At 31.8% G+C, this 17,997-nt stretch overlaps 1 protein-coding gene across 1 annotated transcript; it reads right to left on the minus strand.

Moving 5' to 3' along the window:
* Nucleotides 1-1,153: 1,153 nt before the first annotated feature.
* Nucleotides 1,154-8,335, minus strand: MS1 (RING/FYVE/PHD zinc finger superfamily protein). Its single transcript, XM_039035640.2, has 4 exons — nucleotides 8,020-8,335; nucleotides 5,594-5,861; nucleotides 2,798-3,442; nucleotides 1,154-1,844 (listed from the first exon to the last, which is right to left on the minus strand). Exons 1-4 carry the CDS (start codon nucleotides 8,330-8,332, stop codon nucleotides 1,154-1,156), a joined length of 1,917 nt encoding a protein of 638 aa, XP_038891568.1. The 5' UTR covers nucleotides 8,333-8,335.
* Between the last annotated feature and the right edge of the window lie 9,662 nt (nucleotides 8,336-17,997).

Here is a 17,997-nt window from a genome sequence, read left to right on the forward strand (position 1 = left end):
GGTGATATGAAGAATTTAGTCATAAAAGTGTAAACTACAACAAGCCAACTAATAGTATAAATCAAATACAATATCTTTTGAATTTTTAATTTTTTTGTCCAATTAATATACACTTATTAATTTCATAGATATACCAAACATAAAATTAAAAGTGAAAAGAATTGATCTAAATGGACACTTCTCTCTTTATGTCAAATTTATGACAATTTTTTGTTTGTCTGGTTTCACTATTTCTTATAGTGAAATTTCATGAAAAAGCTTGTCATCTTACCTAAAATCAACTATCTATGAAGTACAGATACGGATACGACTACCGATATGGATATGATTGAATACGGCGATTCGTCAATTTAAAAAAAACTAAGATACGGATACATCTAAGGATGCGTCATTTTTTTATATATTTTTTAATATATATATATATATATATTTCTAAAAAACGAGAATATTAATACGATGAATATACATTTTCCTTTTCTTTAAAAAAATCTAGGATATAGATAATTTAGCATACAAGTTAATAACAATAGCACAAAATATAATACAAACACTGAAATACAATACAAAAAAAAGCAACATCTAAGATGTTGAAGTACAATAGTTAATAAAATGCAATAGAAAAGTGACTCATGTTGCAAAGAAGAAGAAGAAGATTAAAGGGAGAAGTATGAAGATAAATGAAGAACTTCTTCATTGAATTGTTGAAGATATCCAAATGGTTTATATTTTGATAGATTTTGTGGGGACTCAAATGTAAAGATGGAGATTAGATGATTCTAGTCTAGGGTTTGGTCCATTATTTATTCTTTTTCCTTTTAGTTTTGGACTCAAGTAGTGAGATTTTTAAATAGGTTTCCTCGTTTTAGATTGGAGAAAATTAGATGAGTTGTTGTTTTTTTTCTTTAAAAAAAATATATGTAGAAATAGATACGTATTTGAAAAGTATTGGTATTCGATACGTGTTTGATACTGATTCTTTGCCTCACATGAAGTATATATGCTTCATAGTCTTTGAAAATTTCACATTAATGATTAGTTAGAAGAAGAAGAAACCAAAACAAATGGGCAAGAACACAAAAGTTCATAGGAATATATGAAAATAGCAAAGAAAACACTTAGTTTTTATACTTCAAATACACAAATTTCATTGCCACTAAGGCAGTGAATGTAGCAATGCAATTTTTTGGTCACACCTATTACAAATAAAAATGTGAGGAACTTGTTGTTCATTTGGTATTTGTACACACCTTGTGTGCTGCCAAATTTCACAAATATCACAACCCACCATCCTCTCCCCATCATCTTCCACAGCTCCACAAACACACTCTATAATTCTCTTCTCAATTCCACCATTATTATTATTATTGAAGAAAAAGCTTCCTTCATCTTCTCCACTTCCTTCAAACACCAACTTCCCACCTACTTCCACTAACTCAACCACCAAATCCTTCCCTTTTGCCTCCAAATCCACTATCCTTTTCACTTCAAAACTCCTCAATCCCCAATATATTTCTTTGAAGTTCCTTTCCACCTCCCCCTTTAGCTCATCAATGGTGGCATTGTTATTCAATGCAATGCACTCATATGGAAGTATTGTTGTTGCTTCTTGTCTTTTGAGTCTAATTGTGCACAATAGGTTTAATTTTCCTTCAATTTCGAGCTCGGGTTTCGTTTGTGGCTCGGCTGTGTACTTCTTGATGAGGAACTTCGAGTCGAGGATGATCTCGGAAGCCATTGTTAGAGTGGGAAGAATTCCTTTGGCCTGCAATGGCTTTTGGTCTCCAAGAATGTATTTGTAGAGGTGGGAGATATCTTTTGCTAACTCAGCTCTCCCAACTTTACACCTTGTTAAAAATATAAATGTAAAAGCAAATGTTAAAAATATAAATGCAAAAGTAAATAGTAAATTTGTTGTCTTTTAATTTAGTGGTAGTTTAACTTGGAACTAGAGCACTTGTATTATGTATCTCAAAATATTTTTTTAAGTTGGAATTTGGTTAAGAAATCAACCATTTTACTTAAGAAACGTGAAAATCATGGTAATAGATTAAAAGATATTAGGTTCAATTTTCAGAAATAAAAAACCAAATGTTTATTAATTCCAAAATTTATTTTGTTTTGTTTTGAACTTTTAAAAGATCCATCTTAGTTATGAATTTTAAGAAATTTTTCATTTTGATCTTATCTTATGTAGATTTTATTATTACATGCTCACTTGAAGACATTAGTACGCATAACAGTAGTAGGGTTATTAAGTTGATTGATCTAATATGCTTAGTGGCAAACTAGCTAGACACATTAAAAAAAAAAGTTTATTAAATAAAATAGATCTCGAAAGTTCAAGCACTAACATGAACTTTGAAAAAGTTTAAGAATCAAAATAAAATATCTTTAAAAGGTTAGGCCTGTTTGTAACCATTTCGTTTTTAATTTTTGGTTTTTGAAAATTAAACTTATTTTCTCCATATTTCTTATATCATTTACATCTTTCTACAATGGTTGAATTCTTAATCAAATTTCAAAAACAAAAACAATTTTTGAAAAACTACTTTTTTTTAGTTTTCAAAATTTGACTTGGTTTTCTAAACCATTGGTGAAAAGTAGATAACAAAATAAGAAATTTGGAGGTGGAAGTAGTGTTCATAAACTTAACTTTCAAAACAAAAATTAAAAACGGAATGATTACCAAACGGGATCTTAGATATCGATATAGAATTTAAGTCCAAAGAAAATAGACAAATTTGTTTTGAAACTCATAAGCTTTATGCTTTTCAAGGTGAATTGTAATTTAGCACACCTGGGTTTCATTTGAACATTACTGCAAACATCTTGCAAGCAATACTCAAGCACCTTGGTCACAGGATTCAATGTTCTTCGAACCAAATAATTTCCAACAACATGATTTCCTAATGACTTCAACACGAAATCCAGCAACCCTGTATCGCCGATATAAATACGAGCTGCATCTCGTACCTCCTGCCGAGAAACCCATCGAAACTCCGCTCGCTTCAATGCCTCGATGATGACTCGAACCGCCATCTCAACACGCTTCGGGGACCATCGACAAGAGGTCTCGAGCAAGAATCCGGCCAAGCTATGGGAGCATTCCATGGAGTTTTGTGTGTGGAGAGGGGATTTGAGGTTGAGCATGAAATGGAGGAGATCTTGGAGGGTGAGAAGAGGGTGGTTAGAGAGGGATTGATACTTGGAGAAAATGAAGGGAACTTGGGGATGAATAGAGGCAAAGTGGTGGAGAATGAGAGGGAGAGGGAGGGTTTGAAGGGCTTCAATGGCTTTTTGGTGCATTTGAATGGTCACTTTGAAGGCTCCATGGCTAAATTTGTAACCCCATTGGCCAAACCATGACTGACCATAGGCAATGTTGTGGAGTAGCCTTAGTTCCATTCCTCTCTTTTGTGAAATGTCCCTCAAACTCACCTTCCTATGTTGAGTTTCTCATCCAAACATAAATGGAATATAAGATGTTACTATGTCAAATATATATAAAGAAAACAAGAAATATAAATATTTTTGTTTCGAAATTACAAGTTTAATTGTGAACTATGAAGATTGTGTTTTATAACGTCTCTAAACCTCAAAAAATATCTAATAAGTTTTTGAATTTAAAACTATTTGATTAGTATTCACTGAACTTTTAATTTTTTTGTCTAATAGATCATTTGCTTATTCAAAAGTTTTTCAAATCTATGAGTATTTCTTTACACAAAATTGAATATTATGTCTTAATGTAGGACTAAGTATGTAACTAATACGGGTAATTGCAATTAGTAGCATTTTTAAGAATAATAATCAAGTGTATAACATCGTTTAAAAAAATTGCAAATATAGACAAGTCTATCTATCGTTGATAGACTCCCAAATAAACTTTTATCGTTGTTAGACTCTTACTAGTGATATGGTCTATCACTGATAAACTCCTACCAATAATATGGTTTATCATTGATAGACTATTTAAATTTGGTCATATTTGCAATTTTTTTTTACATTATGTTATATCTGCTAATACTTTGGGTCTAATGTCTATATTTGCCACTGTTCCTAATTTTTTTATAAAGTTTAAAATTATATACAAAATTGACAATTTGAGAACTTACATACAAAATACCAAATTGCCTCTATTTTACTTACCAAGAATGAGATGAATGAACAATAATAAAAAAATTTCATTCCATTACGATGTTTACTAGAAAAATCAATGAATGAGATCACAATTTGGTGAGACCCGGCCCATAACCTATTTATTACGTACTTTAAAACTCTTACCTCTCCATCTAAAATAAAAAAAAAAATAAAAAAAATTACTACAATAAAAGAAGAAAAAGTAATTAAGTTTTACGTTAGAATGCCTCAAATTTGTTGTTTAGTGTTTCGAATGATTATAAGTCTCTCGAAACCTAATGATATGTTTGGGAGTAATTTTGAAATAGTTAAAGTCATTTTTGTCATATTAAAAATCACTATTGAACACATCTTTAATTTATTGACTCAAAGTTGGATTAGTGTTTAATTTTATACTTAACTTTTGACCGTGCTTTTCATACCATCAAAATTGATTTTAAATTATTAAAACACATTTCGAGATAATTATAATATGATAAATGTGATTTTAATGTATCCAAAATCACTCCCAAACATGTCCAATTGCATAAACATTATTTATGATTTATGATTTTGGGCCTACGTTTTTAGAGAGGTGTTGTATATAAATCTCTTAACTCATTGATGTCTCTGTGGTTGGTATTATTTGATATTCCTCTCTAATAATAAAAGTACTCCCCATTTGTCCGTGTATCGTAGCTATTACTAAACTACAATATATGTTTTAATTAGGGGTGTTCGTGGGTTGGATTGGGTTGGGTTGAACGATTTTTAGACCTAACCTAATTGTTCGGATTATTAATTTATCCAAAACCAAATTACCCTTATTAAAAAATGAACCTAACCCAACCAACCATGAAACACTTGGGTTGGGTTGGTTTGGGTTAATTGGGTTATTTATTTAAATTTTTATTCTAAAAAGAAGTAAGATTTTATTAAATAAAAATTTGATTGAATTATTTTCATATATTGAATTAAGATTAACAACTTAATTTTAATTTATATAATAAAATTTTTCTTTTCAATGTGCTAAAAACTTTTCTTTTTGTAGGAACCGTTGGAGAATTAATTATCCTAAAAGATAATAAAACTTAAATAAATATGTATTTATAATTGTATCATAAGTAATATATATGTGTGTGTATATATATATATATATATATACATTTTAAAGTTCATAATAAGTTTGGGTTAGTTCGTATTGGTTTGTGTTATTTGAAGTGAACCCAAGAACCAACTCAACCCACAAAGATTTCATTTATTTCAATCCATCCCAATCCAAATGACTTGATAACCCAACTCAAAACACAGATTGGATAGGGTTGATTGACTTTTTCAGACCATCAGGTTTTTTTAACACTCCTAGTGTTAATTTTTACTGTTTACGTTTTCTCGCTTTCTTTACCTTATCGATTTCATTTCAACCCTAACTTCTTAGAAATTATGAAACAAATTAAATATTAAGGAGGCTAACCTTGCTTTAAGTACATTGCACAAGCGATCCCAAAAGTCCATGACAAGGTAGCCAGGTAATGAATTGCCCATTTCTTGTCCATTGAGGCACAGCAAATGGCCAAAGCCATTAGAATGGAAAACCCCATGAAGAATATGACCTTGTAATTCCATCAGCCTCAAACTCAACATGCTTTTGCTGTTTGAAGAAGAAGAAGCAGCCACCATTGTCTCCTTTGATGGCAACACAAAGTGATACTTTTTATTGCATATCATATGCTGTCCCCACCCTGAAAATTTGTACTTATAACTTTGAACAGAAACGAAAAAAACAAAATATTTTTTGTCCGTATGTTTTCGATCCTGTTTTCATATGGTCCCTACGTTTCAAAATGTTACGTTTTTAATCAATGAGTTTTGAATTTGGGTTTCGGTTTAATCCTTAGGTTTCAAAATGATTCAAATTTATCTTTGAGGTTACAGTATTATTTTAGTTTGGTCTAAAACTTAGTTAATTATAATTTTTTAAAATTAATTAATAGACATTAACATAAATATGGAAAGTGAGTTTCAATTTGGTGCTTATCTTGAAACCTAAGAATCAAATTGAAACGAAACTTGAATCTAAAAAAAAATTGCAACATTTTAAAATCTAGGGACCAAATGAAAACTAGACCCAAAACTTAGGGTCTGAAAATATATTTTTCCCATTTTAACCCTATTCTTTATATATATTTGAAGAGAATAAAATTATAATAGATTTAGTTGAATATTTTTTACTTTATAAGCACTATAATGAATGAATGAATGTTACATTAGCACTCTATACATTAATCGAAAAATGGAGTTGAATTTCTTTAGTATTACAATTCAAACATAAATAATTTCAAAAAAAAAAAATTAACAATTGTTTTCAAAAGATAATTTTTTTTCTTTAAAAAAAGGTTAATAATTGATTAGATCATTGGATTAAATTTAAGAATGCATTTCTTACATTTTTCAAGAAAAAATTTCAAAACTTGATGCCAAAGTAATCTAAGTTTGATATCAAACTTTTAGCTGTTTTTTTTCTCCTCTTTTCCATATAACAAATCCAGATAGATTTGATCTTCTGATCTCTTGACTTTTCTAATAACAACGATAATAGTAAAATATGTAACAATTTAATCAGTAAATTTTTTTTATTTTGCAACGATTTAGTGCTTTGTAACAATCTAATTCTTCTATGTAAGTACAATTAATTTAGTCATTGTACTTACTTTTCAATCGGTTACAACTTAGTCATTGTCTTAAGTTTCTCAAAAGAAAGAAGAAAAAAAAAAAAAGAGACCCTGCCTTAAGAAATTTCATTAAAATTATATGTTCATTTTTATCGTTTAATGATTTAGACTTTGTAGCTCATAAATATATTGGGTTCGCTAATTAGTTTATTGATTTACCTATGTAAGAAATTTTTTTAAATCTTGAAAATAAGTTTTACCATAAGAACTAAATCATGATATAAATTTATAAGCATATGGACTAAATTGTTATTTATTAAAATTTAGGAAATACAATGTTACAAAATTGAAAATACAAGATCTAAATCTTCATAAATCAAATTTTAGGGATTAAATTTTATTTCTACAAAAGTTCACGAATGAAAAGTTATTTTTAACATTTTAAAAACTATTTTATTTAGTTTCTATTTTGAAAACATTACTTAAAAGTCGCTAAAAAAGCTTATACGGGTGAAAATAATATTTATAATACTTTTTTGAAAAAAAAAATAAAACCATTTTTGATCCCTAGGTTTTTGATCTAGTTAGTTCTTAAATTTTGAGTTTTATTTCAATTTAGTTTAATAAATTTCAAAATGTTAAATTTTCCCTTTGAAATTTGAGTTTTATTTCAAATTGGTTCATAGATTTCAAGATTTACTCTTTTAACAAAAAAATTTAAACTAAACACTCCCTTTTAGTTGGTAGAGTGAATGTCTATTAATTAGCTTAAAAGAATTAAGAGAATTATAATTGATTAAGTTTCACTGTTTTTTCATCACTATAAACATTAATTTTAAAATTGGAAATATTCAAAAATAGAAAAATAAGAGTAACTATTTACACAAAATATCAAAATTTAATCTTATTTGGCAAAGGCTCATACAAGCCTATCATCGTCTATTAATAATAGAAACCGATAGAAATATATCATTAATACTATGTGATAAATATTGATAGTAGTATTCTTTTTGTTATTTCTGTAAATAGTTTGACGTTTTTTTTTATCGATGAAAATTTTTAGTTCATAATTATTTTGAATTAAATAGCAAAATTTGAGTCCATATGTGGCCGTTACAACCTCAAACCGAAAACAAATTTATTAAAGATACCATCAAACTTAAGATACCTTCCCAAAACAAACACAAACGAACACAACAAAGATTCATACATCGTTTGGAAAGCTTACCAACATACTGGCATTGTTTACACTGCCTCGCTGCCACGGTAGCCGCCTCCGCCGCCTCCTCCACGACAAACAACACGACATGAAAAGGTGGCTGCCGCTGAACCTGGAGCCGAAACGACCAACACCGAAACCCCTCACCACCGCACTCTCCACCCTCGCACCGCCCGAACCCTAGCAGTGCCTCCACATTCTCTCGGAACAGCCCCACAAGCTCCGCCGGATGCCCATTCTCCCCAAAGCTTTTGAATCTAAACACCCTTTCTCCCCCGCCGCCGCCGCCCCTCCTCCTCTTCTTCCCGTTCACCTCCGTCATCGTTGCTGCCGTCGCCGTTCAACGAGAGCCCGAAAATATGTGTATTTATAAGGGAGTGGATGAGTTTAAAAAGTGAGGGTGGTGGTGTGCATGATGGGGTTTTGAAGAGTCTAAAATATAGGAGCCATGCTTTTGGAGAAGGTGAGAATTTTATTGTGTTGGCATTAGAAAATTTGAAAAGCTCCGCCAATTTTTGAGGTCAGTTGGGAGAGATGATGAGCTTTATAATTAAACGCACAGTTTCTTGGCTAACTACCCTATCAATTCCCATTTTACATATTATCAAATATAAACAAAAATATGTGTTTGTTTGTTTGTCTTTGCTAAGTGCTTTTGTGGATGCATGGTGTGATTAATATTCTATGAGTTTATGCACTTGGAGGATTGGATGAGCTTATGGATCATACAATTCAACTTTAATCTCCAATTGCTAAACATGAGTCGACCACAATTCATTAAAGACATCTTTGAGTGTGATTTTAAAATTGTTAGTAATATCATAATCAAGTTTAGAGATGTAAATTTAAATATTAAATTATTAAAGACATGTATTTTTGAAAATGATAATTAAAATAATTTAACCACCCTTTCATAATCACACTTGCTTAAACATGGGCCACTCAGCTTACCAAAGTGAACTTAGTACAGAGATATTGGCATGACCTCCGACCCCGACCTCTGTTTCAAGGGTTGGAGGTTCAATTTCTTACTCTCCTAGTTGTATTACAAAAAAAAAAAAAAAAAAAAAAAAAAAAAAGAAAAAAACTCTACTTATAAGCCCGTCAACTCACATTGATTCTAGATAAGTTCAACTACTTTAATTGCCAATAAGAGTGTAGTTCAATTGGCAAAGTGCTTATATTATCGATCTCGAGGTCTGAGGTTTGATTCTCTTACCCCACACTTTAATTACAATAGCTTTCGAAAAAAAAAAAAAATTCCCCCACCCTACACTTTAATTATAATACCTTTCAAAAAAAAAAAAAAAAAACTACTCCTTAATTGTTTTTAGTGTTTGGTGAAACTGTTTATGTGATAGGTAAATGAAATGACTTTTTCAATCAAGTTGATTTACAAATTTTTGTTAACAACCATTTTTTTTTCAATAAATTAAAGGGGGATTAAAAGTAGAAAAATAAAGAAAAGTATTTACACAAAATAGTAAAATTTTAATCTTCATTAATAGAGGTTGATAGAAGTCTATCAGTGTCTATCGATATTTTTTTTGCTATTTTTGTAAATAGTTTGATATTTTTTCTTTCGATAAAAAATTTCCTAAATTAAGTTTATTTATTTCTACTTAACAAAATTTCAAATATTCTCCTTTGTAAGAAAAAAAAATTAAAAATTAAAATGTTGTCATGTACTTCAGACGACAAGGAGTGATCGAGGTCCTCAAAAATGGACAAAATTTAAAAAAGAAAATGAGTTGTTACCAATATCTTTTTAAGGTGTGGTTGAAGAGTAGTGAAGTAAAGTGAACTTTTTTAAAAAATAACAAAAACGGTATGTGAAAACAAGAGTTTAATTCCGGAGTCGTTTGTGTACGGAAAAGTGGTAGCATCCAACAACATCAGTTACAAAATTGTAACAAAATTTTCAATCTTGAAATGAAAAAGTTCTTGAAATAAGATTTAAGTTAGAGAAAACATTTGAAATAATGTCTTATTTTACACTCATTTCCCTAATTTTTGAAGTCATGATTCCATAAAATAAATTAAAAAATCTATTAATTCGACCATACTATAATTTAAGAAAATTTATCCACCATAAGAATGTGAGAAAATATTATAATTTCTCAAATCTGTCATATGATAACTTTTTAATAAATGATTACATTTTTTGGATCAAATCTTGAAGTCCCAAATAGTGGTAGATACCATTTTAGAAAATTTAAGAAAAAGGGTCTTAGAATACCAACTTTTAAAGAAAATGGGTTATAAAAACTTGTGAAATAACATTTAGAATATAAAACATTTTAAAGCTCTAACAAGAGTAATTTTAAATTTTTAAAGATAATCATGTGTAGGAAAATGTTTAAAAAGAGATTCCTGATAGATCAAATCTCGTGCAAAAGTGATTGATCACCTATGTTTTTAATTATTTTTTAAAAAATAAAACAAAAAAATATAGAGAAGATTAAACATCTAAACTGAACATACTTTTACAGTGAAGAACTCCAAGGAAAAAGAAATCTTTAAAGACAAGTCCTCAATCTTCTCAAATTCTTCATGGTGTTCACAACCTCTTCAATCAAGAATTTAGACACCACCGCTAAGTCTTCCACGCTATTCTCTGGCAAGGATTTGGTTTGTGGGAGCCTCTTTTAGAATACAAAGGGAAGATTTTTTCAGAGAAACTTTATCTCTGTGATTTGAGAGAGATGAAAGATTGAGAGAGAACTGGGTGAGTAATTGTGTAAATGAGAATTCTTCCAACTCTTAGCAAAATATAGAAGTTAATCTCTGTATAATGAATGAAGGGAGTTAACTCCCCAAAACCCATTCCCTCGTAACGGCAACAAAGATATTATTTAATTTATTAAATTAAATCAAATTTAATTTAATTTAATTTAATAATTATTAATTAATTTTAATTAAATATAATATATTTAATTATATATTACATTTGAATCATATTCATATGTATTTTTCTCTCATAATTTATAGTTTTAATGTATATCTCATTCACATTAAATTTAGTTTTAATATGAATCTCATTCATATTATTTAATATTTGAATCTTATTCAAAACCTTTATTCTCTCCAATTATATATTTTAATTTCGAATCTCATTCAAAATTAAGTTTATAAGATAATGTATCTACATACATATATAATTAAAATATATTCCTTTATAATTTGAATAATTTAAATTCTTCCAAAACTAAATTATCCTTGTTTTATCCTTAGTGAGCTAGTAGGGGACTTAATGGACCTATAGATTAGAAGTCTCAATGATTCGAGATTAATTAATTAAACTCTTTAATTAAATTAATCAACATTCATTAATTTTGAATCACTCTACTAAGACCCATAGTTGCACTCTTCGCACCATAAAATATTTCTGTGTCCATGGACATAATCATTAGCAGTTAGTCGATCCTTCACGAGTTGTTCGTAATTGCAGCTGAGTTATTATTATTTTGCCTCTGTAATTCCTCATTCTCCTTAAGCCCCACTGATCCTCTAGTAAACAATCTGTTTATAGTTCAACTAGAAACCAAATCCCTCTTGAGCCAATGAGATGGAGAGGCCCATTGTTCAAGACTCGGAGTCAGTAGTTAAGGGAACAACTCATCTACTTACTCTAAAGCCGAGAAAATGGGAATTTCATTTGGCTTAGTTATATTCCCTACTCTTTACTCGGTCTTGTCCCTAAAATGGTAGGCTTATTGAGTCAGCGAATCAAGCCACTCTCACCCACACAAATCAAAGGACAAGCCCTCACAGGTTGAAGTTCATATCTCGCTCAAGATTGAGATTGAGTTACATATGATCATCCTATGAAATATTAATCTCTTCAGTCAACGATGTTACAAATAGAGATTTATTTCGCAATCTAATCTTATACAAATTATTTGTATATGATATCTCAACTTATATGTCTATACATGAACGAATTGGATCAAATCATTTGTAACACTTGCAAAGTGGGTTGTACCCATAGTGTTACCTTTTACAAAGGCTCTCACAGCTAAAGTGTTTAAGGGAAATCTAGAGAGTCTAGGTCTACAGAATATGCATCACATTGTTTAGGGCAAGTGGGAGATGTTATCGGATATAGAGTATGCCCTAGTTTATTGTATTAGTGTACATTATTGTATTGTAATTGTTATATTTACTGTATTGGACACCTCACTAACTTTAGGACAAGTGAGAGATTGTTATATTTGAATCTTAGTTTATTGGATTGAGTTACACAAGTCTAAATTTCAAATAAAATAACTCCTTATTTTATTAAATAAATGCATTTTGTTTATACATTACAAACTACGAGATTTAGGGCATAAATTCCAACAATTCCTATATTAACCGTCCAAACATCAAATTATTAATTCTATTTTATTTAATAACTTTGATGTAATTTTCATTTTTTTTCATTCGTATCTTTCCTAAAACATATTAAATACGGTGTTTTTGCCATTTACTTAGGTTTGTGATGTGGCATTCATTAGGTTTTGGGGCTATATAAAGCTTGGTCATCCTCTTTGCAATTCTTGATCTAGGGTTGCATGTTTGAGTATTCGGGTAAGATTGTTCAACTTACTTGTGGAGTATTCAAATCTTGAGTAGGGAAGATATTCTTCTTACTTCATGGTCTTTGATCACAAGGTAACCTTTTCTAACTCTTCTTAGAATTGTGTTGAGTTGATTAGGGAGTTTTAGAGTTTGTTATTAAGGGCTTAAATGAGCAAATTGTTCCTAATTCTCAAATTAGAGTGGGTGATTAGGTGAACCCACATGCACCAAAGAGATTTGGCAAACCATAAAATGAGTTAATTTTCCATAATGGTCACACAATATTTGAGTTAAGATAAGGTTCCACATCACATAATTGCTTGTCTATATATGCTGTGGATGTGCATGTTTGACCCATCGAAAAGGTTACGAAGTATTTATAAGACTCAACCTTTCCTCATATTTTTTCATGTAATGGCAAAGGTGTGCGAGGCAGATGATAGGTTGTTGCTTGGTTGTGCCATGCGACTATGTCTTCATGAGCTTCTGCTTTACATTCATTTTGTGAACTCTTTTGCTTATCAATTTTTATTTTTAAGGTCTAGCCTTGGAATTTTTTTTCCCTAATGCGATTATTGTTTGCTTCTTCTAAGGCTTCGTTCATGTTGGTTTAAAGGTTTTTTTTTTCTTTTTATGGGATCCTGCAAACTCAAATATCGTTCCTATTTGCATTTAAAATCGCTCCAAGAAAAAGAGGCTTTTTCAATGCTAGAAAAAATCATTAGAAGTTTAAGAGTCAGGAGAGAGATTGTCTCCTGACATCGTAAAATGGACATCAAGAGTTTGTATAAAATTCTGATGCCATATAGGTATAGTTGGGGGTTTAGACCCTAACTCTTGACGAGTTAATTAACTCATGGGAAGTTTCTAACTCCTGACGGACTATTATACCCCATTAGGAGATGAGGTTTAAAACTTCCAACTCGATTTCAGATCGGGAAATCGATAGAAGATAAGGTTTTCTGATCTCTCTACATGCCTCTCTTTCGAGCATCTCCTCTCTTTGATTGTTCAATTTCTTGTCAATTCGTATCTTCGGTTGACTTTGTCTGTCTTCATCATCAGTCGTCGTCGTCTCTCTGCCGCCTTTGCCACTGCCCTTCTTTGAGGTCAGTTTTGCCTCTTCGTCTCCTCGGTTTTATTGGAATTTTTTTAATTTCTTTGCTTAATTTGATTGTTTTGTATGATTTAGGTTGGGGTTTTTTCTTTGTTTTGGTTTGATCGAGCTTTATGACTTTGTTGGGATTTAATTTTGTTTGAATTTTTTTACCTTGTAGATTCATTTTTGGTGTGATTACTTTGTGCTATAGCTAGTTCTTTAACATAATCTTATGGTTGACTTTCTAAGATTGTCTAGTTGAATTTATTTATTCTACTTTAGCATTTTTTTACTATTTTAAATTAGTGCAATTCGATTGAAGTTTTGGCATTACTTTAGCCATGGTTTATGCTTTGTTTTTTTAAAAATTGTAGTTGAGAAATTCTTACTTTGGCATTACTTTAGCAATGTTTTATGGTTGACATCGATATGGCTCTAATAATTATATTCCTACTTCTATAAACATCTATAAGCCTATAACAATTATTAACAACTTAACTTGAGCTTATTTAATTAATTAAACTTACATTTTTAAGTCAAGTGTGAATGTGAATTATAAAAAACTCAAACGAATTATTAAAAAAATATATATTCTTTACTAAGTGTCAATCACTTCTTTAAACAATTGATTATAAAATATATACTTGTCAGCCATAAATTAACCACAATTTATTGTCTACATAACATAAGTAGAATGAGTGTAACATAAGTAGAATTAACCACAAGTGTGAATGGGTATATCGCGGAGAATGAGTCAACTTATCTAGAGGTGTTGAAAGCCGTACAACTCATTCAATCCACAATGGTGAAGCAAATAGGATAGAGTGTAATGTTGTTGAAGAAAATGAAATGTTGGATCTTATAAACGACCTACAAGTTCCAATTGAAAACGAAGATGCAGATAAAGAAGGGATCGAGAATGAAATACCCTTTAATGGTCAAAAAAGAGATACCACAAACTTATTTAAGGATCTAATGACTGAAGCACGAAATGAACTATACCTTGGTTGTTCACTATTTTCTTCCTTGAACTTTTAATCAAATTGATGTATATCAAAGTTCTCAATAGTTGGAGTTATAAATAGTGTGACATGTTGATAGAATTGTTAAATGCAGCGTTCCTAATCGGCACTACTACACCTACTTCCTTTTATGAAGCTAAGAAAAAATTGCGTAATTTAGGGCTATATTATGAGTCCATTCGTCCGTGTAAATAGATTGTATATTGTATTGGAAAGAATTTTGTAGAAAATAACAAGGTATTTAAGTGGGTTTAGTGAGTTTTATTGGATTTTTTGGAAAAATTAAAGGCCTAATGGCATTATTGTAATTATGAGTAGTGGCATTTTGGTAATTATCCCTATCTTCTCCCAAGCAGAAATCATGAACCTCTTTTTGGGGGAAAAAAAGCCGCCGCAGCTGGTAGAAGAGAGAGCAGTAGCCGCCTGTGAGGAAGTCCACGAGCCGTCTGAAGCAAAAACGTTCACCGTAGCCGACAAGGAAGAAAACGGAAGCGGCAAACGTTCGGAGATTCGTTTTTCGTTTGGCATACGTCTGCAGCGTGTGCGCAAAGAAGAGAAACAGTCGGACGTGGGTCTGACGTGGGCGAGTGTCCGTGGTAGTTGCTGGGTGACAAACAGAAGATCGAATCGATCTGGGTGGTTCGATTCTGGGCAAGTGTCGGTCAGTTCTGGTTCAGCGCGTGGGTTTGCTGCAGATCTGGTTTTGGTGGTTCGCCAGTGAGGCGGGTAGCACACTGTTTTGGGTTGTTTTGCAGCAGGTTGTTCTCGGTTTTTAGAGGTGACGTTGTGTGCATATCTCTCAGTATCAGTGGATATTGAAATTACAGATTGGTGATTTCGTTGATTATCTATAATATGTAAATTCCTTTATTGCTTATTAATAAAATTAATTTAAGCCGGTTCTCAAAGTGGATGTAGACCAAACTGGTCGAACCACTATATATCTTGGTGTTCTTACTGCTTTCGATTTATTTCTGCTGATTGTTTGCGTTCTGTTTGACCATCTAAGTTAGGTTCAGAAACTCTCACAAGTGGTATCAGAGCTCAGGTTGATCCAGTGGTAGTGTTAGGAAAAAGATTAGGGCTATTCTGGTATAACAAAAGGTAGCCAATCTTAGATGAAGATAACTTTCCACCAACAATTATAGAAGCTGAAAAAAGGGATATGGATGAGATGACCTATTCAACGATAATTCTGTCTATCAGATCGAGTGTTTAGGCTAGTAGATGAGGCCACTACTATATCAGAGTTGTGGAAGAAATTAAAAAGTCTTTATTTAACTAAGTCCTTGCCAAATAAATTATATCTAAAGGAGAAATTCTTTGGATATAAGATGGACTCAAGTAAAGGCTTAGAATAGAACCTAGATGAATTCCAGAAGATTATAGTTGATCTCAATAACATCGGTGAGAAGATGTCGGATGAAAATCAAGCAGTTATTCTTCTGAATTCTTTGCCAGAATCGTATCGAGAAGTTAAGGCAGCTATTAAATATGGACGAGATTCATTGTCCATGGATATAGTGTTGGATGCCTTGAGAACGAGAAATCTCGAGATTAAAAAGGAACGCAAGGATGGAGAGTTACTCATGGCCCGAGGCAGAAGTGAGAAAAAGAACAGAAAATGAAAAGAGTCGAGATCCAGGTCGAAATCAAAGAGGAAAACCAAAAGTACCACTGATCTCTCTAATGAACAATACAACATAGTCCTACTATGTGTAGACATCTCTCGGGCCATGAGAAGGTGTGTGGCGCCACATCGTTCAAGCCCCGAGATCAACCCTTAAGGGAGTAATCTATCTACTTTCCTCTGCTTCGGGGAATGAGTGAATTCCATCTTGTGTAGCTGAGTTCCCAGCTCCCAAATCAGACGAATCCCCAAAGTGGTAGGTTTGAGTCGGCGAACTGGCCACTCGCACCTATGCAAATCAAAAGACCGCCCTCAAAGGCAGAAGTTCCCAACTCACTCAGGATTGAGGTCATGTTACCTATGGTTATCTTAGTGAAATGAAGTCTCTATCATGAACGACGTTATATAACAAGACGTTAACACTTCGTGGTCAGGTCTTATACAAACTCTTTGTATAGGATGCCCCCGCTCGCACGTCCCTACATGAATGATCAGGATCAGACTATCTGTAGCAAGACATAACTATTGTAACTTGTTCTACAAATCGGGCCGCATCCGTAGCATTACCAGGATAAGGTTTCCCTTCTATATCCATATCCTACAGACCATTTTGGTTATCACTTAAGACATGATCCACTTATATGTCTATACATACATGCTTAAGTTACATAATGACAACCAGGGATTTTAGTTTATTGGTTTGTGGTAAAGCAAATAAAACATACAATGTCCAAAGACAAGTAGTGAAGCAAATATCATATAGTATACATCACAAGCGTTCGTACAAAACTATGTTTACAAACTACAGGACAGAGACTTTAGGGCACCATCCCTAACATGGTCATCCTAGTGAAATGAAATTCTCTGTCATGAACGGCATTATGTAATAAGACTAAAAATTTTGTGGTCTGGTCTTCCTTTGTATAGGATACCCCCACTTGCATGTCTCCACATGAATGATCAGGATCAGACCATCTGTAGCACTCTACAACACTTGTAACATCTACAAAGTGGGTCGTATCCGTAGTGTCACCAGGATAAGGTTTCCCTCCTTTATCCATATACTACAGACCATATAGGTTATCACTTAAGGCATGATCCACTTGTATGTCTCCACATATATGCTTAAGTTACAATGATAACCAGGAATCTTAGTTTATTGGTTTGTGGTTAATGCAACTAAAATATCCCATATTTTATAGACAATAGTGAAGAAAATATCTCATATTATTACATCATAAATGTTTGTTCATACAGGTGTTTACAAACTACAGGACTCTACGAGATTTAAGGCATCAACCCTAACACTAACCACATGACAGGAGATAAGAGGAAGCTGAAAGACCATCAGAGTACAAAGGAAGCTGAAGTGTTGTAACTGTAAATAACTCGATGTTTTCAAAAGCCCACGTTGGAAATACTATGATAATGTCTCGTTCCAATTCAAATCAAATGGATTGTGATAACGTATTTTATGTGTCTAAAATGAAGAAGAATTTAGTGTCAATATCTTAGTTGACATCAGCAAGTAACTTCATTGTGTTTGGACCTGATAGTGTCAAGGTATATCAAGATTCAAAAATCAATGATACGCTATTGATGCAACAAGGAATGGACTCCATCTATATCATGTTAGCAGAAGGTGTCTACATGAATGGTCAAAGGTACCTAAG

Source organism: Benincasa hispida, chromosome 7, assembly GCF_027475165.1.
Source record: "Benincasa hispida cultivar pf3 chromosome 7, pf3_genome.v1.1, whole genome shotgun sequence".
NCBI classification, from domain to species: Eukaryota; Viridiplantae; Streptophyta; class Magnoliopsida; order Cucurbitales; family Cucurbitaceae; genus Benincasa; species Benincasa hispida.